The sequence below is a fragment of the Lithobates pipiens genome, unplaced genomic scaffold, assembly GCF_037356315.1.
Source record: "Lithobates pipiens isolate NorthernLeopardFrog02 unplaced genomic scaffold, aLitPip1_a1.2 Scaffold_27, whole genome shotgun sequence".
Taxonomy (NCBI): Eukaryota; Metazoa; Chordata; class Amphibia; order Anura; family Ranidae; genus Lithobates; species Lithobates pipiens.
Genome location: NW_027507788.1, coordinates 97,736,902 through 97,763,793, shown reverse-complemented (window position 1 = coordinate 97,763,793; position 26,892 = coordinate 97,736,902). Strand labels below are relative to the sequence as shown.

Genomic DNA, 26,892 nt, shown 5'->3' with positions numbered 1-26,892 from the left:
ACGTTTTATATACAGTGCGCATGCGTGCAACTCCGCCCGCCCCTGACGTTCTTTCCAGACTATTCCCCGCCCCTTCGCTTCCGGCGCAGTGGGCAGAGCACACAGGTGCGCAATAATAATTACACTAAATGAGGAGGAGGGTGAGGAAAGGCCGGAGCTTGAAACGTCCCGATCCAGGAAGACAAGATTTAAGGCCGCAAATATGTCTTTTGGAGAGATGTTGGAGATGGTCAACATATTGAACAGGACCGACTATGATGGGAAATATGGACCTTACCCAAACCCAAATATCAGAAAGGCCAAGATCATGAATAAAGTTGTGAAGTGTCTTCTGCCTAATTTTGGGGTACACCGTTCCATGGATCAACTGAGAAAATGCTGGTCAGACCTGAACCTGAGGGAGCACGAGCAGTACGCAAGGATCAAGCGTGTTCTGGACAAAAGTAAGTAGTTGTGTGTTCATATGATTATTATTGCTTGCATACTGCTCCATGTGCTTTGAGTTCATGTTGTGCATTTTAAAATGGCCACTTTCAAGTTCATGGTTTCATTCGTTCGTAGGAAACATCGGTATGCAGATAAGTATTCTAGCTGAACACAGTGTCCCCAATAATGTTCTGACCTTGAAGCTCGGCCAAAATAAACAATTGAACAACACTTCCAAACAATGTTTCATATTGTTAATTATGCCCTCTGTGTGATAATTATTAAATTTTTACAAATCTCATAGGGGAGAGAAGACTCGGCAAGTATGAGGACACCAGGGACCCCACCCCTCACAAAGAAGGACAACTTCCAAAAGAACAAACAGAGGAGCAGGAGGAAGAGGAGGAGGAAGGAGAGATGGTGCAGGATGTGCAAATTGTCACCACAACAGGTGAGTGTCGGAGAGAAAGCTTCCGGTAAGCTCATCAATGTATGTCACCATATTTAAATTACATGTTGTTTTCTTTTGTTTTATAGGTGATGTGGAAGACGATTTCCGTTTTACCAGTGAAAGTGCCCAGATCAGGGAGATAATGGGGTGCAATGGGTATTGGGAACATATCCTGCAAAACATCAATGATGTTAATTTAAATTGGAAAAACATCATTGATGTTTTGGAGAGAGTGAGAAACACCGAAAACTAGATAGGGTCTTATTTTTGGATTTTTAAGACCAAAATGTTGTAGTTCTCCAAATTCGACATTTGGAAGATGCACAGAGTGTGTAAACATGCATTATCTCCCATCATGGGGGATCAATGTATGTGTTTTGTGTAAAGTGTCTGAGATGAAGGGGTTGCAGCCCCAAAGCATGTACATTGATCCCCCATGATGGGAGCTAGCACATGTTGACACACTGTGTGCATCTTCCAAATTTGGATTTTTCTGGGGTGACACCCCATGTGATGAAGGCAAGATCAAGCCAATTTGTACATACTCATGTCTGATATTGTCTTCACTTTTCAAAGTGGAACTTTGTATGTTCCTGTGTTCTGTATTTTACAGTTAGATATATGCCTGTTTACACCAAAACAATAAAACAATTTTTTTTTAAATAATAAAAAAAAAATAAAAAATTCTAGGTTGGTTTTACAAACCTTTTTCAAACGCACATGTGAATGTGGTTGGATTAAACAGTTCAATTAGCAACAATGTGTGGCTTTTTTGTTCATGGCACCAAAAATGTATTTGGAGTACAATTTAAGTTTGTGCTGAGAAGGAGTGTGATTTACTAAAGGCAACTCCACTTTGCACTCCCAGGGCAGTTGCAGGCGTACTTTTTCAGTGCACTTGTAGTGCATAGTGGATGTGCCTTTACTAAAAAAAACACCCACGTGATGTGTAAATTTGGTCAATCATGCCATTTTCCTGCCATGGTTCTGAAAATGAGCACGATTTGGGTCACGAATGCACTACATACATTAGTTAACAAAAAAGAAGGTGTGTGTGTGTAGCAGACCCACAACATAATAACATTATCTGAAGAAGAGACTGTCCCCTCATCTCGCACAAAACTTGGGTTTGCACTGTTTGTGAAAAAGGCACAACATAATTATACCTAGCAGACACATAAAACCAAGCCAAGCAGTAAATGAAGGAGTTTCATATAAAAATTTAATTTGAAAATGCTGCTCAGACATTGTCGGGCATATCAATGGCCCCCCTACCCACAAAGTAGTCCATGTATTGTGTTCTAACCTCACGGGCGCTTTGGGGGGGCAAGCCAGGATGAGCATGTTGAAGGCCCGTGAGGTTATCTGCATTGTCCATCAAGTCTGCTTCTTGTTGGCCAACTGAGACCGCATAGTTAGCAGAAACTTTTTTCAAAAAATTGTGCAGAACACAGCACGCCAGCACTATATGATTGAGTTTGTATTCCGCCATGTGAATAGGCGTAAGAAAAAGGCGGAATCGGCTGGCCAGTATACCAAAAGTGTTCTCCACCACTCTTCGGGCTCTGGACAGGTGGAAATGAAAAATCCTATGGTCTGGGGTGAGGGTCCTCTGGGGGAAAGGCCGCATCAGATGGTTCCCCAGGGCAAACGCCTCATCCGCGACAAAGAAGAATGGGAGTCCTTCCTGATTCTCCTCTGGGGGTGGCAAGCCCAGAGCCCAGACTGCCACTCTGGAGACACCAGTAGAACTCCGTCCGTGAGAACACTCCACCATCCGACATCCGTCCATTTTGGCCCACGTCCACATACAAAAACTCATATGTCGCAGACACCACCGCCAACATCACGATACTATGAAACCCCTTATAGTTAAAATAGTATGACCCCGAGTTGGGTGGTGGGACGATGCGGACATGCTTCCCATCTATTGCTCCTCCACAATTGGGAAAGTCCCAACGACTGGCAAAGTGGGAGGCCACAGTCTGCCATTCCTGTGGCGTTGAAGGACACTGTGGATTGAAACAAGAACAAAAATTATTAGTTTCACCAATCAACATTCCAAGCAGATTAGCCACAAACATTTTGGGACAAAATTCGTTAAACATTTTGTGAACTGAGTATTTAAAGCCTAAAGTCTAATGTCCCCTTATGAGAGTCATCACCCCCCCCCCCCCCCATTTGATGGGTCCTTGCTAAAAAATGAGGGGGTGATGTTTAGGACAGGTAACCCTCTCCACTTGATTGAGAGCTGAATGGCTAAATAATGTGTGATACTTTGGGAAGCCCCTCCTTACTTACACTATCCAGCCCACCGGACAGGTAAGAAGTGTCAGAATAACAAAAAAAATTCAAAATGTAAGCACTTTTTGACATTCTGCTATTACATATCCAGATAATTAATAGGTTAAAAGCCAAAAAAAAAAAAAAAAAAAGTTAAAGTATTGAGGCAGGCCCTTACACTACATGCTTAGGTGAATTCATCCATAAATGTGAGCATCAAAAAGGTAGGTATAGTGTATATTGGGTTTGGTAAAGTCATCAGATAGAGGATTGCTATCAGCTGGCCTAGCAGTTGGGGGGAGGGGGGTTCCTAATGAGTTTGGCACAACCCCCCCCCCCCAAAAAAGAAAAAAAAAACTCTGCATGAATTGAAGCACACACACATCACATTTGTAGACATTTTAGGGTAAAGCAATACTATGGAGCTGACAAAAGACATTGTTAAGTGACTAGACTATAGGCAAATATGCATGAGGACAAAGGGGCACAGCATATAAATTGGAGCATATTGCAATGATGGTAAGTAGGGAATGAGGAAAGAAATGCAAGACATTAGTAATCATGAAATACATAGAATGTGATGTTAAAGGATAAAACTTACCTTCATATAGTCCTTCTGCAGGACCTGAATGATGGTAGAACAGGTCTCTGGAATAATGATCCCGAGAGCCTGGGGGGAGATGCCTGTAGAGAACTTGAGGTCGTGAAGGCTTCTCCTTGTCGCCAAGTAGCGCAATGTGGCGATGAGCCTCTGCTCCGGAGTGATGGCTTGCCGCATGCAGGTATCCTGCCTGGTGATATAAGGGGTCAGCAAAGCCAGCAGACGGTGAAAAACGGGGTCCGTCATCCGGAGATAATTCCTAAAATCATCAGGATTATTCTCCTGGATCTCACGAAGCAAAGGCATGTGCGAGAACTGGTCACGCTGGCGCAACCAATTCTTGGTCCACAAACGCCTCCCCTCCCTGTTCATGGACCGGGCTTGTGTCAAAGTAGCAACCCCAACACGAAGCCCCTGCACAGCAGAAACTCTACGATGAGTACATAGAGGAAACATGGTTAGAAAACGGTCGGCTGGTCAGAGCGGACACCAGAAAGCACAGATAAACAGCAAAGCCTGAAAGAACGACCTGAATAGCAGAAGCAAGCAGGCAATAAGAATTGTCTTTCAAAGCGTACTATACCAAGATATAGTCCACAATGATCAACAAATACTTACTGACTGCAAGCACTGATTATCAGATACGCACCGACAAGCAGAAACTGAAGAGCTGTAGCGATCTGAATCACAAATCTGAAAAGCGCGAATCGTCTCTCACCAAACTTCTACTAACACGTGATACACACGAGATCAGCAGAAGGAGCCCAAAGGGTGCTGGACGTGGAGCTGAACTTCCTTTTTCTAGTCCCGCCGTACACGGCTTACGTCACCGCGTTCTTGGCCACCTGCAAAATCAGACAACTTGGCCCGACCGTGTGTATGCAACAGTTTCGGACAAGATCTGACGGACAAAATCCGACGGGCAAAATCCGACGGATTTGGTTGTGGAAATCTCTGACCGTGTGTACATGGGCTTAGACCAAGTGGAACTGGACTAAGTTCCAGCAAGCTCAAAGATGAGCAGGCTCACAATGAGTTCTACAGAAAGTTATATAGGCCTCAAGCACCTGTGATCAATTAACTATTCCCCTTTATTAGTAGGCTGAATGAAGCAAAGAAAAAAAAAGCTGTTTAAAAAGTGACAGAAAAGGTTTTAAAAAGCTACAGGGAAAAGCCCCAAAAAGAGCCCAAAAAGGCAACTCGGCAATCACCAGCAGTCAAAAGCAAAACTTGCTCAAGCTCTCCACTCAAGGTCCCCACTGTTTAGCTTCCAACCAGCAGTCTGAGCAAGCGGATTCTGTTTAGCGGAAGGCGCCTGCGTGAAAGAGGCCTCAGTATTATCTGTATAGTAGTGAACCCACCAAGTTTATGTTCACAATTTGATGGTCTTCCAAAATAATTTCCATAGCACATCATGGTTAATCCTTCAAGACTAGTATTTTCAGGCACATTCCTTGTCACTTGGTTAGTTCCAGTTTCTGATAGACCATTGAATACCATTGTGACATTAGCAGCTGGTTGTCCTCCTTGCCATGAGCAACTGAGTTGGATATACTGACTACTAGAACCTTGCAAACAAGCCATATGTCCTTCTGGAGGACCTGCAAGAAAGACAATATAAAATAACTAATTACTAAGCACCATAAACCATTACTTACTATGTAGGGAAAACTCTTTATTACAGCTTTATGATATGGCCAAAAATTCGATTTTTATTTATTCATGTCAGATTTGGAGCAGCATGTACTATTCAGGAAACACGTGTGGTAAAATCAGCCCATCTATGCTTTACCATAATTGAAGATCCATAAAATAACTTTCTGACAGATTTACCAGACTTCTCAGTGGGCTTCTGGATGCAACTGTAGCTTCTTTTCACAGAGCTGCAGTTCAACCTCCTACTCATGCTTCAGAATATGTAGACAGCTCACCAGGGTTCTCATACAGGAGGAAGCAGACCAAAGAGGAATTCAAGAGTAATTTCAATGTAAGAAATTCATTAGCGGGGGGGGGGGTTCTCAAACTTATTGGAAATCTTTACAAAACTGAGCCAAACTATCCATCGTTGAAGTTTCTTGCTGCCAATGCACCGCTTTAGTCTTTGAGTTCTCCAAGAACAGAAATATGGAAACTACCATGGCCTCCTACTAAAAATGTATAAATTGTTTATATTTTTTTTAATTGGTTTTAATTTTATATTTGAAGACATACATATAAATTTGTGTATTTACGATTCATTTAAAGTGGTTCTAAATGCAAAACTTAATGGATTCCCACAGGCACACAGCCTAACTCGGTAGTTTGTGACCATGAGTGTCCCCTTAGCAGCTAGCTTGCTGATGGCCACTTTTAAGTGGCTGCAGTCTATTTTCTCCATGGCAGAAGGTGCTCGTCTGCAGCTGCAATGCAGATGGTGATGGAGGTTGTTTCCTCAGTCACAAGGAGGCAGGGCAACTATTTGTGACTTGTGACTTTGGCAGCAATGTTTAGTCAGGCAGAGTTTATTTAAGAACCTGGCTCCCAGGTTTGGTGCAGATTTTGAAAATGGCTAGAGTAGAGACAAATCACCCAGTGATTAGCATCAGGTTACAGGGCCGGTGCTACCACTAGGCGGACTAGGCAGCCGCCTAGGGCGCACTTCCGCCTAGGGCGCCCCGCCACTGATGACCCTCTTCCCTCTGTCTGCAGCCAGCAACTATGTCCGTCTCAACACAGCAGGTAGCCGCTCCCGAGGCCCTCCGTACAGTCTCAGAGGCGCAGTGGCTGCGGGTGGAGAACTCTGGTGCTGCCTGTGACCATCTAAAGGGATGCCGGGGATGCTCTTTGCTGGTGTTCTCACTTCATCCACAGTAAATCAGAGCGGAGAACAGATATCCCACTAACACTGATCACTTTAGGAGGAGGGGGAGGGCGGGGGACTGTGGGGGACTGAGCACACTTCACCTCTCCTTCCCGGGATCCTATTCAGTCTGGTGCCGGCTGGAGCTCTGTGGGAATCCACTGATAAGAGCCGCATGTGTGATCTCCTGAGAGCCAGAGAGACACAGAGTCCTCTCGCTGGTTGTCATCCGCAGCTAACTGACTACCCATCACCATGGGGTAAGTGTGTGCCAGGACACCCCCCCCCACCTGTATATGGTTCAGTCCTCCCACTATCACTTCTATGCAACTTTCTCTACTTTTGGTCACCAATGTGTAATAATGGGGGGGGGGGGTCACCCTGTGTGGTAATATGTAATAATGGGGTTCCTCCTGTGTAGTGATGGAGTATTACTACCCTGTGTATTAATGTGGGGTTATCTGTAATAATGGGGGCAACTCTGTGCAGTAATTAAGGGGTCACCCCCGTGTAATAATGTGGGGTCACCCATGTGTAATAATGGGGGTCAACTATTGTGTAGTGACGAGGGTTACCCCTGTATATTAATGTGGGGGTCACCGCTATGTATAAATGTAGGGTCACTCCATGTGTACTGATATGTAATAATGGGGTCACCCCATGTGTAGTGATGGGGGTCACATTCCCTTTTCACTTTATTGAGGACTTGCTCCCCCCGTATCGTGTTTTAGTGCCGGTTCACACTTGTGCGATGCCAGACATCACATGTAATTTGCAGCGCACTGCTGTTCATATTACATGCGATGTCTGTGTGGGTGCGATGTCAGCCATACAGATAGAATGGCTGATATCGCACCGCATTTGGTCCAAACACGCACAGGACCCTTTTTTCTGTTCGGACCAGAATCGGATCGCATGTGTGTTCACACATATGCGATCCGATTCATGTCCGAACTGTCAGTTCGCAGTGCGATACACGAGCTGAAATGGGGGTGTCGTTAACATATAATGACACTCCCCAGCAGTTGGCATATGGCAGTGTGAACTGCTGTGCGTGTCGAGTGTGATGCGGGAACCCGCAGTTGATTCACAGGGTTCTTGCATCGCACTAGTGTGAATCAGCACTTAAGGAAGCCTATTAATATCAATGGGCAGCCGTGTTTGCGTGAAACGCGCAATAAAGGTGCAAATGTGATTTTGAAATCGCTTCACACCAATCTGCATTATATTGCAGTGCGGTCTGTTTTGGTGGGTGTGTTTGCTGCATGTGTGGGGATGCCATTAAAAAAAAAAAAAAATCAATGGATCCCATAAATTTCTGTATTTTCATGTGGTGTGGGAAAAGTGCAAAAATCATACAATCTGGTATCGTACGAAGAAATTTTTCAAGCATGTCCGATCGTATATATCAGATGAACTATCATGATTGGCTCTGGAACGCTGTGTACAATCAGATTATCATACGATCGATTCAAAAGCAATATTTTTTGCTCTGATCATGTGTATGGGGGCTTAAATAAACAAAATATTGACTACCGGCTGCTGCCTCTGCAGCTGAAGAGGGTAGCAGTTGAGTGCTCAACCATGGAGATTTATAGTTATGTAGCGGGAACAGGGCCGGTGCTACCACTAGGCAAACTAAACAGCCCCCTAGGGCGCACTGTTGCCTAGGGGCACCTGGTCACTGGTGTTCTACTCTTTTCTCTCTGCAGCAAGCAACTTAGCCTCAGCATCACCAGGCCGCCACTGCTCCGTTTGCACAAAGTGTCAGAGGCGCAGCGTTGGCAGAGGACTGTGTCTGTGTCCCAACTCCTGAATGAATGCAAGCAAACATTCATTGGTAGGCTGCATTGATGGGCGCTTCATTAAAAAGGTGGGGTATACATGGGCAGGGCAAAGGGGGTGGGGTCAGGGGTGGAGCCAAGGGGGCGGCAAAATGAGGTTTCGCCTAGGGTGTCAAAAATCCTTGCACCAGCCCTGTCAGGTTAAGGCACTGGAGAGAAAGTGCAGGGACATGCCATCCTTCCTTGAAGCCTTCCCATTTGGGTGTAGACCAGCCAGGCTGCAATCCACTCTGAGACAGACACTGTTGGCACTTCTGACTCTTCAATCCACTGTCTAGACCTATGTGGTTTGTTTTGTTCTTAACCAAAATTCAGACAAATGTTTTTGAAACTAATGTTTCAATAGTAACCAATTTAAATTAATCCAAAATAACTAAACATTTCTGACAAAATTTGAATTAAATTCAAAACATTTTCAAATTAAATTTGAACCATTTTCGAATTTGATTCAGTTTTAAATTTCCGAACACAATAAAATAAAACAGAAAATAAAGGAATAGAATAGAAAATAAAGGAATAGAAGAGAATAGAATAAAACAGAAAATAAAAGAACAGAATAGAATAGAAAATAATATAACCCTCTTCTGAAATTCAAATTACAAATAGAAATTTGAACTGGAATAGAATAGAAAAGAATAGGTTAGAATAGAAAATAAAAAGCATAATTTACATAGTTAGTAAGGTTGAATAAAGACACCAATCCATCCAGTTCAACCTGAGTGAGTGTGGGTGTGTGTCTACAATTGTCCCCATCCCTGTACATTGTATCTCATTAAGATGCTCATCTATTATATTATTTATTTAAGGTACCCATATAGCGCTGTTAATTTTAGGCAGCGCTCCACACATACATCGCACACTCACATTGGTCCCTACCCTCAAGGAGCCCACAATCCAAGGTCCCCAACTCACATTCATATTCGAGGGCCAATTTGTGGACAGAAGCCAATTAACCTACCAGCAAGTTTTTGGAGTGTGGGAGGAAACCGGAGTACCCGGAGAAAACCCACACAGGTACAGGGAGAACATGCAAACACCAGGCAGGTAGCATCATGGTTGGGATACAAACCAGTGACCCCTTTTACTGCTAGGTGAGAGTGTTACTCACTACACCACTGTGCCGTCCCATTAGAAGAGAAAATAATAGAATAGAAAAACAAATCAATAATACTGTACAAAAACATCTGTGCAACCACTGTCCCATCAACATCTGTCTCCGTGTACCAGTGCACACCATAACACATGTCACAGTGTACCATTGCACAAAACCTCTCTAATTCTAGCGTCCCAGCAACATCCTATGTGAACGCTGAAAATGGCCCAATCAGAAAAGAATTGTCCAGTATTCAGGTGTTTAAATTAAACATATATCTGCATTGTACAAGGGCTACCTGAGCTGACAAAATAGAAATGAGTACAACTCAAATATTGGATTATTATTTCTGTTTTCAAATTCAAATTGCTTGGAATTAGTAACATTATATTCCTGCTGATAAAAAAAAAATATGGTTATTCTTCCTTTCTAAAAATGTTCTCTCTAGGTCAGGCATACTATTAGTGTCCCATAAACATCTGTCACACACAGGTTTGGTTGAAAAGTTTTAGAATGCGGTCAAATTCAGAAATTTGAACAACAATAAATTAAACAAAACTAGTTAGATTCCTTAAATTCATTTTCATTTTTTGTTTTCAGAATTAAACAAAATTAGTTAAATAATGAAACCAAGCGAAACTAAACACATTTTTTCAACAGGTCTACTACTGTCTCATCATTGTTACAACTTGTGAGTGTTCCCAGTTGGGTTGCCTACCCACTGGGTCTGTTGTGTATTACCGGACTGCTGTTGCAATAATTTATTGTTACTGCACTTGGACTTTGTGTGTTTTCTGGCCGCACATCATCCTACACCTACCCACACACTCATACAAAGGAGATGAGAGTGAGGAGATATACTTACCTGGCTTGTGCACTGATATTGCACAAAGCGGTCGCTTAACATCTCTTTTATTACAAGAAAAAAAGTTTGCTTTTAGAATCACTTTAATGTAAGAAATGTCATACAGTGTACACACACACACACACGCAGGTAATTAATGTAACAGGCTTGTAGAACAGTTCCTCTGAAACTGAGGGATTTATAGAGATTCATTCCACACATTTCAGGGCAACCCTTACAGCTCTCCAGGAGCTGCTCTGAAACCTAAGTTTTTTTTTTGTTTTGTTTTTTATTTCATTTTATTAAAGTTGGAGTTTCTTTAATTTTATATTTCTGTGGAATTGACTTTCTACATTTATCCAACTCTACATCCACTCTTATGCAAGTGCTGTTGCTGTGATGGGCAATATACTATTATATATGCTGCCCAGTGGATCCTTTCCATATACAGTAAGTTTGTTACTTTGTATCCGCTTAGAGGCTAATTATCCTATACATTGGGAATGAGTTTCATAGACAATTTTTTGATACCAGACTTGTATAGCGGTGGATCTCAGGAACTGATTTACAAGCCTGTTCACAGTGATTACACATATTCGGTTTCTGACTGTGAGCACTCTCTTTGAAAGTGTTCCAATCTTGATATGCAGATTCTATTTGAGGTGCTTTTATCTTTTTTTCTGTTTGCTGACCTTTCCCTCTGAAAATGTTAGTTTCCTGGTTGGCATTAGACATGGGCGCCGTCAATAAATTTGTTTTGTTCTGGTCCGTTTCGATTCGTATTAAAATTAATTTGTACTTCGTATTTCGTGTCCGAAATTCCGTTCTGTTTCGTACGAAATACGAATTGTCGTTAGGTTCGTTAACGTGTACGAACGTTCTTTACGATGAATTTAAAGGCGAAAAAAATACCTCAATATGACAGTCGATGCTGATGGAAGTTTGGTTTTTATCCGAAATACGAAATTCCGTTGAAGAATTTCCTATCCGAAATACGAAGTTTCATTAGATGAGAAAGAAAGAAGCGGATTGTCTGCCATGCACCGCTGGTCCAGTTTGCGCCTGCTCCTCCTGGGGCTGCTTATTATGAGAGGCTCCCACCATCCCTGTGCTATGCTGACTTCCTCCTGGGGCTGCTTATTATGAGGGGCTCCCACCATCCCTGTGCTGTGCTGACTTCCTTCTGGGGCTGTACCTCTGCTGTGCATACTATGAGGGGCTCCCACCATCCCTGTGCTGTGCTGACTTCCTCCTGGGGCTGCTTATTATGAGGGGCTCCCACCATCCCTGTGCTATGCTGACTTCTTCCTGGGGCTGCTTATTATGAGGGGCTCCCACCATCCCTGTGCTGACTTCCTCCTGGGGCTGCTTATTATGAGGGGCTCCCACCATCCCTGTGCTGTGCTGACTTCCTCATGGGGCTGCTTATTATGAGGGGCTCCCACCATCCCTGTGCTGTGTTGACTTCCTCCTGGGGCTGTACCTCTGCTGTGCTCAGTATGTCAGTACAACACAGGAATGGTGGAAACCCCTCATACTGAGCACAGCAGAGGTACAGCCCCAGGAGGAAGTCAGCACAGCACAGGGATGGTGGGAGCCCCTCATAATATCCACAGCAGAGGTACAGCCCCAGGAGGAAGTCAGCATAGCAAAGGGATGGTGGAAGCCCCTCATAATAAGCAGCCCCAGGAGGAAGTCAGCATAGCACAGGGATGGTGGGAGCCCCTCATAATAAGCAGCCCCAGGAGGAAGTCAGCATAGCACAGGGATGGTGGGAGCCCCTCATAATAAGCAGCCCCAGGAGGAAGTCAGCACAGGGATGGTGGGATCCCCTCATAATATGCACAGCAGAGGTACAGCCCCAGGAGGAAGTCAGCATAGCACAGGGATGGTGGGAGCCCCTCATAATAAGCAGCCCCAGGAGGAAGTCAGCATAGCACAGGGATGGTGGGAGCCCCTCATAATAAGCAGCCCCAGGAGGAAGTCAGCACAGCACAGGGATGGTGTGAGCCCCTCATAATATGCACAGCAGAGGTACAGCCCCAGGAGGAAGTCAGCACAGCACAGGGATGGTGGGAGCCCCTCATAATAAGCAGCCCCAGGAGGAAGTCAGCACAGCACAGGGATGGTGGGAGCCCCTCATAATATGCACAGCAGAGGTAAAGCCCCAGGAGGAAGTCAGCACAGCACAGGGATGGTGGGAGCCCCTCATAATAAGCAGCCCCAGGAGGAAGTCAGCACAGCACAGGGATGGTGGGAGCCCCTCATAATGAGCACAGCAGAGGTACAGCCCCAGGAGGAAGTCAGCATAGCACAGGGATGGTGGGAGCCCCTCATAATAAGCATAATGACTGAGTCGTCGTCGATTCGATGACAACTGATCCGAAATCCGAAAATCGTAAACAAAAGTTTGTATTGCTTACAGAATTCGGACGCACAGCAATTCGTATTTCGGATCCTCCCGAACGTACAAATTTTGGGAAATTTGTACGAATTTGGGATTCATACGAAACGAATCACACATGTCTAGTTGGCATGCTTATCCAATGGCTTGAAAACAAAGTCAGCCTCCACTTTTACTTCACCACAGGTTTCTTTTTCCCAAGTAGACATCTGGAGCTGTTATTGGTAAAACAGATATCTGCCCAGAATGATAGATCTATCTATCAATTTACCATTATAATGTTGTATAGGTTACAATGATCATAATTATTATTGATTTTACTTACAAGCCAAACTGAGGGTCAGACCACTGCTTGTCTCCTTGTTAAGCTTATTTGAGGCAGTACAGGTGAAAAGTCCAGCATCACTTTTAGAGACAGGGCTGATGATAAGATTGGACTGTGGTGGAGAATCGCTTTGTGTTATGTGATATTGGGGATCTTTGGGTAATATCTCTCCATTCAGGCTCCAGGAGAAGTTGACAGCTGAACCCCAAGCTGAGCAATGTAGAGAAACAGATTCCTGTTCAACCCAGACCAGTCCCGAGACATTACTGGTCACTATCACGGCAGTGACCTCAGCTGTGATTAAAACAAGAAATTATTTTATCTCTTTGCTATTTCAATAACTAAAAACAGTCAGTCCAAAGAACCAAGATTTAATCTCTGTAAGCACACAATACAGAACTGCTCTATTATCTATAACCATAAATAATGTCTAATTTCCCAGCAGGTTACTGCTCTAACCTCTCATAGTAAACTTCACAAATGATCATAGACAAGGGTGAGGGCCATATGAGAGATTTTCATAGAACAACTTGCTAAAATCTCTAGAAAAGATGCTCTTATACAATAAAAGTCTGCATATGAAACAAAATTGAGCTATGATTTAAGGCTGCATGCCAAAATGTGTAAGCCCTGTATTATTTTGTTCAACACCTTTATTAATGAACTAATCTATTGCAGAAGATCAAGCTGAAGGCTTTCTTTCACCTACATGTTTGCTCGGGTGCTAGGACGGCACTACAAGCCAGTGCACTGACCACTCACCACCTTAGGGAATTACAGCAGGTGTTTTCTGCTACATTTAGAATTGGACAGATTCACTCTGACTTCTGTACCAATTTGATACAACAAACATGAGCTCAATGAGGAACATCTTTTGGTTTGCAGTTAAATCAAACCTGTGTCATTATATTGATCCTACACAAAGTGGTCTTTTCAGCACAGGGGCACTTGTATATTAAGCACACCCTGTAAAAGAACAGGATCCATGCTTATCTTCCCAATGGAATACTCCAGGACTTTTCTGATCTCCAACTGCTGCAGGTATTCTACAGTAATGGGTGATTTGAAGGCCTGGGCTTGATTTCTGAACTCTAACCACCTATTAAAGCCATTACAATGGGGTCTTGCCCCTCTGTTGGATTTATTTTATTTTAGTTGTGATGGACAGGCCAATGAATGTAACTTGTTAATTCGTTTAGGAATTACTAACTCTGACCACCTAATTAAAGCCATTACAAGGGATCATGCCCTTCAATTGGATTTCTTTTATTTTTGACAGGCAGGCCAATTATTGTACATATACACATTGTTGGCTGTCAAAAGTGATCAATAAAATACAGTTCAAATATATGAAAATAACATTAACCTAAAAGTCCAATGTGAAAAAATAGTCCCAAAGGGATGATATTAAAAATGGTGGGTAGTTTTAACAGTCAAAAATCGAAAATGGATCAAATCACCTTCGCTTCACCATAGAGGCCAATCACCAATGCCCAAATAAGATGTCCTCTTACCACAGCTTAAAACTCCCTGAGGACAAGCAGATCAAACATGCTTTGGGGATTCCTCCCCCTCCTATGATAATGCTTCAGCCAGGATCCTTACAGCCACGAGGATGACGTCTCAGAAGGTCATCCATAGTGGATGTCACCAATTCCCAAATGTGTTGTATATGTTAATAAAAACACTACATAGTGTAAAACCTTACATGGAACCCTTTATTAAAAATTAGTATTACTCACATAAGTAAAAGAACATGCTCATGTCTCCATCAAAACATTCCCAGCAAGGTAATATGGCGTCCACCTTCACTTCTGGGTAGCACAATTAATTGAACAAGCCCTGTCCGCTGTTAGGATCCTGGTTGAAACATTGTCATAGAGAGGGAGAGTCCCCAAAGCATGTTTGACCTGCCTGGTCTTAGGGGGTACTTCAGTTTTGGTAAGAGGACATCTTATTTGAGTGTTGGTGATTGGCCTCCATGGTGGAGGGAAGGTCATTTTATCTTTCTTAAATTTCTGACCTATGAAACTACTCACCATTTTCAATATCATCCCTGTGGGACTGTTTTTTCACAACAGACTTTTATGTTTATATTATTATCATATATTTGGACTGTGCAGTATTTTGATTTCTGACAGCGCAACACTTTGTATATGTTTGGTGATAAATAACCAACGTCATAATATTAGATCTCAGGTAAAATGGTGAGTAGAGAAGTAAAATGGTGCTGAGCTTCCTATAAAGGGATTTTGAGCATTAGCTTCTAGTTAGTCCAATGCTGCCACTTGTTTAAAAGACCAGTTCACCTTGGGGAACATGTTCCACCTGTTTTTAGGGTGTACCATATAACATGTTCCCGCTCCTGCAGCTCTCGGCCAATCTCCACCCTCCCTGTGACAGTGGGCTGGGGATCTTCTCCTGGCACCCACTCTCACAATTTGAAAAGAAAGTGGCCATATGGGGCTCTGCCCTCATGGCTATGTCATTCCTTCACTCTATAAATGAGTGAACTACTGTACACCTACTGTTGGCCTCCATGGCCAACAGCTTGTAATTCTCAATTAACTGTGAGGGTGCTGGTGAGAGCTCTCACAGAACATTGATTCTTCCTGCCATTCAGTATCTGCCTGCCAATATGGGGTATGGGCAGACAGTATACTGAAAGTCTGCAGGATCCAGGCAGTGTAAAAACATAATGAAAGCAAAAAGATGTGCATTTTTAATTTTTTTTGCAAAAGGTGAACTTATCCTTTAACCCATTTTCCATTGGGGCATACATGCTTCCTTTTAGCAAACAGTTGCCACATATGTATCCCAGGCTGCTAGATTAAGCTAATTTCATGTGAGATGGACACTTTGCAGGTATACTGTATTTTCTGCCTACCTTGAATCCCAAACCTGGAAAGAGGGGTTCTGAGAATCCCTTATCCAATCTCTCATTATACCATTCAATAATTAAAGAGAAGAAAAAATTACCCAGAAATGTAAAAGTTATATTTTTACTCACAGGCCAGACTGAAGACCACTCCATTGCTGGTCTGGCTGTTTATCGAGTTTGCAGCTGTACAAGTGAAGGTTCCATTGTGAGAGACAGGATTGATTGTGAGGACTCTGTTGTTCTCTGTGAGGTGGTATTGAGGGTCCTTTGACAGTGGTGCCCCCTGTAGGCTCCATAAGTAAGTGACATTTGTACCTTGAGCTGAACAGATCAGAGACACTGAATCTAATCCTGGCCAGACCAATCCTGATACATTACTGGTTACGTTTACGTCAGAAACCGGATCTGTCAAATAATAGAGCAGTCACATTACATCATATATATATCTATTTGTTTTTACTTTTTTTAATAACTAATAATTACTATTGATATAAGACATGTTCACGATAGAGAGAATGTAGTATATATCTAAAACCCCACTTCACAAATGTGTGAACCTATTAATCTGTAAGGCTTGTTTCATACGGGCTTCAGTTTGTATAAGAGCAGTGTAAAACAGCAAGCTTTGGCAAAGCATTTGCAGAGCTTTCAGAGAGCTTTGTTGAAGCTTTTAAAAGTACCATTCAACTCTAGTTTGCAGATTTGAGCACAAATCCTAATGGGATGACTGTCAGGCTTCAAGAACTTCTGAAGCCTGCTAGCAGCTTATTTAAAGTGGCAATCAGCACTCTCATTAGGACACATGTTCAACATTTACAAACTGGAGCTGAATGTATTTTAAAAGCTTCAACTAATCTTTCTGAAAGCTCTGCAAATGCTTTGTCAATATAAGCTGAAGTTCTTGTAAAACAGACCTGTAAAGTGTTAATTCCATGCAATTCCTTCTCTCATTTGTTTCCATTGCTCCTTTTGGTCACAAAATTATAGTTTTACTAAGCAATTATTATACTGATCAGGGAGTCATCTATTCGTGTGAACTACAATTGAAGTCTATTCATTTTAGAAATGCAACAGGAAGTGTTTTGTATTTGTTAATAAAGTTTCACCCTCACATCAAATCAGAGTCATCATAGCTTTCAGAAGCACACCAGTGAAGCTTTCCTCTTCTTCCCTGTGATACACATATGCTTGTAAGTCTATGTATTGTTTAGATGAACATGGGAGATATAGGGGATTTTTTAGGCGCAGAATGAATTGCAAAAATATTAAATATAATATTTAAAAGTTTTTATTTTTATTTTGAAAACCAAAATAAAAAATTGTTAAAAAGTATAACAATTAGCAAGTACAACATAACACAATGTTATCAAGACAGCACTATAATATGGACTTTCCAACATGTTTCGCCCATGTGTCAGGCTTCCTCAGGGGATGCTGTCCAGTTTGAAGTACAAGCCTTCTATCAAGAAAAACAAAACCATGTATATATCATAGTCAATTAGTTTAGATTTGCATATCATATATATTACACAGTGCTACATTTAAATACATAACAACATATTACATGCATGTGTGTCTCTAGTATCAGGGCAATGACTCTTACCTATGTCTCCTACAATAAATTCAAACACTGCCACAATTTTCAGACGGTTACCTGGGTCAAGGGGACCATACGTGACAGGTGGCCACAGGGTTCATAAGACCAGCTAAAAATATATATGTATTAAAATATAGCTTCCCCTCTGATATCACTTGATATATTTCCTAACTGGGGAATAAAGAGGTGTATTTGAAAGTCAACTTACAAAAAAAGTTCTGCAGTGAGCTTAGTTCCAAGGGATTGAGAACGCTGTCTATACCCCCAGGTATTTGTCTACAAGACCGGCCATAGATCAAAAGTATAATAAGAAAAAGACAATTAGCTCTCAAAAACAACCAGTAGAGAAAAGAGGCAAAAAATTGTTTTACAATTATCCAGCAACACAAAATAAGTGCTTAACTGAGCAAACAGTGCGTCCAACATATTAAATAGAATAGCCAGAGCTTATATACCAACAGCGCAAGAAGACAAAGTTATCCCAAGAAAAACAGAACTGTCCGAAAATTACCTGGTGTTAAATGACAGAGTATCAATATCCCTAGGCTACTGCAGCATCTAATTGCCGGAGCCAGCAGCCTTATATACCCCCCATCTGGTCCTAAGACTGATAGTGGACATGTAGACCGTGGCACCCATTCTCAAGCCAGGTCGTCCCAGTCAATCCGTCCGTCACCGCCGGTCCTAAGACTCAGCCAGAAATACAGAAGGAAGGACTCCCTCTGGCAGTGAAAACAGGAAATCTCTAATGTAAAAAAAAAATAAAAAATCGAAAAATCCACGATCGTGGAGAGGCAAAACGGAATGCACAAAGCTGCACAGTGAATCGAGCGCCCTGCCAATAGGATACAGACACCCTGGGCATCCATATGGTTGCCCACAATGCACAAAGAAACCAAAGACACAGGGCAGTCCGATCATTGCAAGACTAAGATGGTCACTCTCTGGAAGGGAAGAAATAATAAAACAAAATAATAATAATAATGTGACAATAATAATATTGCTCTCGATATATTCGTGTTTACTATATCATTATTTATTAAGTTTCAACATCTGAATCATCAGCTATTCATGTTTATTAACTGACAATGACAAAGATTCTTCTAAGAATTAATGTAAAATAAAATAGAATAGAAAATGACAGCAGCTAACTTAGTAAATGTATTGCCAATTGGATTCCATTAATAAAGGCCAATGGGGGATGAGAGAGGAAGGTGGATATGATGTTAAGCCTCTTACTAGTAAACGGAAATATAGAATTAGCCTAATTTTGAAAGTCCTCATCCCTGCAACAGTCTTAAATACTGGCTGTAGGGGATGCTATTATTCAGGGACTTGGGATGAGAGCTGGATGCATGTGAGATAGCATTACTTGCTGATGGCTTCTGCTTTAGTTTACAAGAAAGAGGTTATACTCATAGAGCAAAAGCCCATGTTAGAGATACTCTAATTTATAAGGAAAAAACAAATCTACATCTCAACCAGTTAGAATAATCACATCATGTACCAAACAGCATAGACAGGTGACACAAATTATCAACAATTACTGGCCATTACTATTGACAAGCCCTATAGTATCCAATCAGTAGTATCTCAATAAAACAGTTCAGTCCTTGGATCATTCAAATACTAAAACAGTGTCGTAAATTAAAAATGATGATGAACTAGTTTACCTGTGGTTTGCCACATGTTTAAGTCTCTATGTTGTTTAAAAAAAAATAAAAAATTCTCCCAGTACTGCTGCCATGAGGGATATCGGGCAGTGGCCGCAGCATTGGGAACATGTAACATGTTCCCAAAGGTAAACTTATCCTTTAAAGGCAGAAAGTTTTTTATCTTAATACATTCTATGCATTAAGATAAAAAGCCTTCTATGTGCAGCAGCCCCCCTTAGTCCCCCATTACTTACCTGAGTCCCATCTAGGTCCAGCAATGCTGTAGGATTGTCTTGGCTGTCTGATACTCTTCCTCCTCATTGGCTGAGAAAGCAGCAGGTCACTCCCGATGCTGTCAATCAAAGGCAGTCAGCCAATGAAGAGAAAAAGAGGGTGGGCCGGTTGGCAGCTCTGTGTTTGAATGGACACAGGGAGCTGTGGCTCAGCTCGGGTACCCCTATAGCAAGAAACTCCCATAGCAAGCTGCTTGCTATGAGGGCACTCATCAGGATGGAGGGCCAGGAAAGCCAAAGAGGGACCTGAGAAGAGGATGATCCAGGCTGCTCTATGCAAATCCACTGCACAGGACTGTTAAGTATAACATGATTGCTATTTTTAACTTTAAAAAAAGAGAGACTTTACAATAACTTGCACCTGCTGCATGCTTAGAGACCATTGATGTCACCCAGCCCCATTCATTCACTGGCCAGGAATCTCAAGCCATTTTAATGAAGTGGCCAAAAATAGTTTAAAAATAAAAAATTCTGTGGGGCTCTTGCCATCAGTTATGCCATCAGTTATACCCTTCAGGCCTGGCATGGATTTTAAATGGAATCTCTAAGCAAAAAAAAAAAATATGGGCCCTTCTCAGAAATCACACCAGGTCCTTCTCTGAGCGTGCAGCCTGGGAATTACATTATTGATCAACTATGGTCATTATTATTATACAGGATTTATACAGCGCCAACAGTTTATGCAGCGCTTTAGAATATAAAAGCGAGACAGTGCAGTTACAATACAATAAAATTCAAGAGGGTTTAGACTGCCCTGCTCATCAGAGCTGGTCATGTCCATATTTAGCCAATGACGTTACCCAGGAGACCTTGCCCCTTTGTTTACAAAAGCTGTCACCTACAGATGAGCAGTTGTTGGGATCGGACCATGCTGGCATTTTTGTTTCAGCAGGCCAGTGGTCATCATTCTTTGTGATTGACATGAACGGCCAGTAACACAATTCCTGTCCTAGGATGAGAATGCTCATCCACTGTAAGCTGCTCTTTTGATATAAACTGCAAGCACCTCCTCCTCTCCATATCTCCATTACATAGGGGTCAGGCTGCTAATGACATGCAAGGCTGCAATGGAAGGCTGCAAATGACTGACAAGGCTGCAAATGACACTGACAAGGCTGCATTGATGGGCATTTAAATGTAAGTTTTTTTTTTACTTAAACTTCCCTCTTAAAAGTTTTTTTCTTTAAAATTGCCTCCTAAACTTGGGGTGCGTGTTATATGCCGATAAATACGGTAATTCACAGATGATAGCTGGGAAAGCTGATTACATTGTTTGGGATTTCTATAAGGATTAACAGCTATTTCAGGTACTTGGAGAACATGTACACTATCAGCTGATGGGTCAGAGCAGCTCCAGGCTCTGTAAGGATCCCAATATTACTATCAGGATCATCTCTGCTGCTTGACTGACAACTGGCTCTGTCTTTTGGGGAGCAGCCAAGAACTGGAGCTAACTGCACACATGCCTTCCCAACCCAATATGCCAGTGAGCACTGGAGAACATAGAAGAGCATTGACTGATATGCACCACTCTCTGCTTGGAGTAGACTGAGAACTGAAGGATCAACAATCATGTGATCGCTCAGTTTTTGGTCTTAGAGCCAACATGAGACAGCTGAGTCTTGGCACGAATGCTTCAGTATAGAGGTAGGTGTGAAGGTTTTGTTTTTTTCATCTGCCATACTTTTCCTTTAACATGAAAAAATGAAAATCAAATGTAACCACCACATCTAAGGACTGGTAAGCTGCAAAGTATAACCTTTTTATTTGTTGAGTTTTGTATACTTTAAATCTCACAAACAGATGGTGAACATTGCTGAAGCCAGAAGGGGAACAAAATAAAATTGCAGAAGAGATCAATGAACTGAAGTCTATATGAAAAAATTGTGTGTGAAGATTGTGGCAGACATACCACAGAAGGAAGTAAATGTAGAAAACTGTATCCACAATTTTTAACCACTTCCCAGACTATAGAAATTTGACGGCTGAGCGTTAATTTCATTGTTCTGGGTGGATGACATATGACGTCCTCTCGGAATGGGCTGCACTGTGTTTGCACAATCCATCACTAGCTGTGTCCCTGATGACTGATCAGTGATTCATCACAGTGATCACATGGTACAGACAGGGCCAATCACAGCCCATCTAGCCACATCTAATCACATGGCAACATTCACAAGAAAAATAACTGTATGAATTGGTTTAATTCAGTAAAATGCTTGCTTATAGCAATGAAATTCACTGCAACGAGCAATTATAATGAAAAAAAAATCCTCATCACTTCCCCAGGGTAGTACAATGTTGCAATGGTAACCAGTGGCGGCTGGTGCTCCATTTTTTTAGGGGGGCGCACATAAAACCCCAAACAACCCACCCCCCACGCCACTCGCCCGTGATGGGGCCGATAGATAGATATATATGCAGATAGATAGATGTATATACAGTATATAGATAGATAGATATGTAGAGATATATATGTAGATAGATAGATATAGTTATATATGTATATATGTAGATAGATAGGTAGATATATATGTAGATAGATAGATAGATATGTAGATAGATACATAGATAGATATATAGATATATATGTAGATAGATATATAGATATGCAGATAGATAGATACGTAAATAGATATGTAGATATATATGCAGTTAGATAGATAGATATATATGTAGGTTGAGAGATAGAGAGAGACAGACAGAGATGAGAGAGACAGACAGAGATGAGAGAGACAGACAGAGATGAGAGAGACAGACAGAGATGAGAGAGACAGACAGAGATGAGAGAGACAGACAGAGATGAGAGAGACAGACAGAGATGAGAGACACAGACAGAGATGAGAGACACAGACAGAGATGAGAGAACACTGACCTGTAAAGGATGACTCTAGGAAGACACAGTGCTGGGAGCCCTCGTGGTATACACATACAGGAAGAATGAGCTGAACTCAGAGAGGAGAAGCCTGGAAGTGCAGAGCAGGGGGAGGAGAAAAGCTCCAGTGATTTATCACCTCTGGCATGTTATTACATTAGATCTCTATTTCAGCATAGGTAGGTTATCTGCTAATAGCACGTGAAATCAGAGTCCCTCTCATGTCTAATGCTATATTTTGTCCATGGGATGCTTCAGGACCCGCACACACACCCGAAGCCCACTTACCTGACTGTGTGCTCCTCTCCGGTGTTCTCAGCAGCCGCTCCTCTCCTGCACACCGCTCTATTCCTCTTACTTCCTGTTTCCTCTCTCAGGTGAAATGGGAGAGAGAAGACAGGAAGTGACATCTGAGTCAACTCAGATGTCAATCAAACTGCCCGCCCGGCCGTAGTAACACATACTACAGCGCCGGGCGGAAGCTACTCAGCGCTTCAGAAAGCGCCCTGAGGCGGGCTAAACGCCCGCAAATGAAGCGCCACGCCTGCAATCTCATGATTGCATTGGCGTGGAGTTTCCCGGCGTGCACTGTGACCGGCGCTCGAGCACTTCCTTAAAGAACTTTTTTTTTTTTTTAAAGGGGCAGTTTTAAAACTTTTTTTTTTTTTTTTTTACATTTTTTTTTTTTTTTGTTTTTGTGACCACACAGGGGGGGCGGCGCCCGGGCGCCCCCTATGGACGGGCCGCCACTGATGGTAACATTATATTGCTCTGGTCACAATGTATAAAAAATAAATCATATAAAAAGAAAAAAAAATGTAATAAAAAAATGTTTGTACTGTCACTAGTCAGTGTCCCTGATCACCGCCACACCTGTTATATGAGAACTCTGTACTGCACTGATGACAGTATGTAAAAAAGTAAATGTGAAAATGTTTAATTTGTTGTCCTTTCCCCAAAATTATGACAAAAAATTACAACAAAAAAAGAAAATATGTGTAAATTCCGTTATATATCAAGAGATCTTACTCCCAGGTGGAACACAAAAGGTTAAAGTAAATAAAATTAATTTAACATATACAGACCCCAGAGGACGACTGTTTAGTTGAAACGCGTCGGGTGGACCCCCTTACAGACATCACTAATTTCTGACTATGTTATTACGATTGAACTAAATGTGAGTGTAATTTTATTATTATTTTTTAATAAATTGGATGTTAAAACGGTATCAAGCTATGCTAGTTTTCTACTTCCATGGTCTTTGATACCTGAGCCCCCTATTTTCATGGGATGAGCACTATAGGAGGATCACTATGGATGATTTCATGACCTGAAGACTTGCGGGAGATTACATACTAGATGTATGATTATCTGATTTGCTAACCTACAGGCCCATATGACTCGAGAGGCATAAGCCTTCCTCTGAGTCCACGTGATTTGGTAAGCCTCCTCTCCCCTTCTTTATCACGGTGGTGGTGGTATTATTCTACACATCAGAAGTTGAATTTCACCTTTTTTACGTCACCTCAAGTTTGGAATTGTGATTGATATTACACATTTCATGGACTGTTAGACGTTCACTTGATGGACTGTATATGTTAAAATCATTTTATTTACTTTAACCTTTTGTGTGCATGAGGTTCATGCACTCTTCCACCTGGGAGTAAGATCTCTTGATATATAACGGAATTTACACATATTTTCTTTTTTTGAAGTGTATGTCATTTTCTTTGCTTGAATTAGTGCCTTACTGGTTCATGTGGTTTGTTGCCACCTAAGCGCCACAATTTTTTGTTTTAATTTTTGCATGTTACTGTGTCTTCAGTAGTGTTGGCAGCTGGGTAGAGCACAGCGCAGTATTTTTTTACACCTTTATGACAAAAAAATTACAACTTAAAAAAAAAAAAAAAAAACTTGCCATGCCTCTTACTAAATACATTGGACTGTCTACTTTCCAAAAAGGGGTCATTTGGGGGTTATTTGTCCTGACATTTCATGGCCTCAAGAAATCAGTCATCAGTATATCAGGATTGATCGATTTTCAGATATATACCATAGTTTGTGGACTATATAACTTTCCTACAGACTAAATAATATACACCGATTTAGATTATTTTCACCAAAAGAAATTTGGCAGAATACATTTTGGCCTAAATTTATGCAGAACAAATATTTATTCTTTTGGTCTTTTGTTATTAAATTTTACAAATAAATAAAAATATTTTTTTCATTTTTTTTAGCAAAAAATAAAAAAAACATTAAATACCACCAAAAGAAAAAGCTCCAGCTGTGTGAACAAAATGATAAAAATGTAGTTTGGGTACAGTGTTGCATGTCCGTGCAATTTTCATTCAAAGTGTGACTGCGCTGAAAGCTGAAAATTGGCCTGGGAAGGTTAATGTACATTATATTTTATGATACCTACTCTATACTTACTATAATGTACAATATATATATATATATATATATATATATATATACGCCGATAAATATGGTGTGTAACACGCATCCCAAGTTTAGGAGGGAATTTTAACCACTTGCCGACCGCCGCACGACGATGTACGTCGACAGAATGGCACGGGCAGGCATAAGGGCTTACATGTACGTCCTTGCCTGCCCGCCGGTCGGGGGCCCGATCGGGCCCCCGCCCGGTGCCTGCGGCGGTCGGTATTCGTTCGGGAGCGATCCCGGACGAGGGGACGGCCATTCATTCATGGCCACCCCCTCTCGCGATCGCTCCCGACGAATGAAAATGTCCCGTGACATCACTTCCTCTCCTGTAATGTAAACACAGGAGAGGAAGTGATGTATTCTCTCCTCCGTGTCGGTATTTTTCGTTCCGGCACCGAGGAGAGAGCATCGGTGAGTTGCACAAGCACTACACTACACAGTAGAACATGCCAGGCACACTCACACCCCCCCTTTACCCCCCGATCACCCCCCAATTACCCCTGCCCCCCCAGTCACAGTGACACCAATTGCTTTTTTTTTTTTTTTTGCATTGGTGTCATTTGTGACTGTAATAACTGTTAGGGCAGTTAGGGTTAGCCCCCTTTAGTTCTAATGTGCCCTCCTAACCCCCCCAATAAAGGTTTAACCCCGTGATCACCCCCCCTCACCAGTGTCACTAAGGCTGGGTTCACATTCCAGCGGTTTATGAGAACGAATGTGATTCGCACCGCACTGCAGTGCAAATCACATCCGATCTCTGTGCGATTCGAGTTCAGCCATACAGATAGTATGGCTGAATTCGTGTCGCACCCGCCGCAAATTCGCACGGACCCTTTTTTTGGCCCGCAGCAGAATCGGATCGCATGGGTGTTCACACCATGCGATCCGAGTTTGCAGATCGCACTGCGATATGCGAACTGATCTGGGGGTGTCATTAACATTTCACTGACACTCCCAGCAGTTCGCATAGGGCAGTGTGAACTGCCGCCGGGAGGCATGCGATGCGGGAACCCGCCGCGGATTCATGGCGTTCCCGCATCGCTCCAGTGTGAACCCAGCCTAATAAGCGATCATTTTTCTGATCGCTGTATTAGTGTCACAGGTGACGCTAGTTAGGCAGGTAGGTATTTAGGTTCGCCGCAGCTTTTTATAGCGCCAGGGACCCCCATATACTACCGCATAAAGCCCCCTGATTTCCCCCTAGTTAACCCTTTCACCAGTGATCACCATATAACTGTTACAGGTGACGCTGGTTGGTTAGTTATTTTTTTATAGTTTCAGGGCACCCGCCATTTATTACCTAATAAAGGTTTAACCCCTGATCACCCGGCGGGTGTCATTTGTGACTGTAATAACTGTTAGGGCAGTTAGGGTTAGCCCCCTTTAGTTCTAAGGTACCCCCCTAACCCCCCCAATAAAGGTTTAACCCCGTGATCACCCCCCGTCGCCAGTGTCACTAAGGCTGGGTTCACATTGCAGCGGTTTATGAGAACGGATGTGATTCGCACCGCACTGCAGTGCAAATCACATCCGATCTCTGTGCGATTCGAGTTCAGCCATACAGATAGTATGGCTGAATTCGTGTCGCACCCGCCGCACCCGCCGCAAACTCGCACGGGACCCTTTTTTTGGTCCGCAGCAGAATCGGATCGCATGGGTGTTCACACCATGCGATCCGAGTTTGCAGATCGCACTGCGATATGCGAACTGATCTGGGGGTGTCATTAACATTTCACTGACACTCCCAGCAGTTCGCATAGGGCAGTGTGAACTGCCGCCGGGAGGCATGTGATGCGGGAACCCACCGCGCATTCGTGGCGTTCCCACATCGCTCCAGTGTGAACCCAGCCTAATAAGCGATCGTTTTTCTGATCACTGTATTAGTGTCACAGGTGACGCTAGTTAGGCAGGTAGGTATTTAGGTTCGCCGCAGCTTTTTATAGCGCCAGGGACCCCCATATACTACCGCATAAAGCCCCCTGATTGCCCCCTAGTTAACCCTTTCACCAGTGATCACCATATAACTGTTA

At 42.5% G+C, this 26,892-nt stretch overlaps 1 protein-coding gene across 1 annotated transcript in view; it reads right to left on the bottom strand.

Annotated features, from left to right (window-relative positions):
* The window catches only part of LOC143932971 (cell adhesion molecule CEACAM1-like), a 154,149-nt gene that overhangs the window by 96,326 nt on the left and 30,931 nt on the right, over nucleotides 1-26,892 (bottom strand). The window contains exons 3-5 of the mRNA XM_077455896.1: nucleotides 16,121-16,396; nucleotides 13,111-13,404; nucleotides 5,123-5,362 (exon numbers count right to left, since the gene is read on the bottom strand). Of these exons, the coding sequence (XP_077312022.1) occupies nucleotides 5,123-5,362; nucleotides 13,111-13,404; nucleotides 16,121-16,396 (810 nt within the window). The remainder of the gene's footprint in view (nucleotides 1-5,122; nucleotides 5,363-13,110; nucleotides 13,405-16,120; nucleotides 16,397-26,892) is intronic.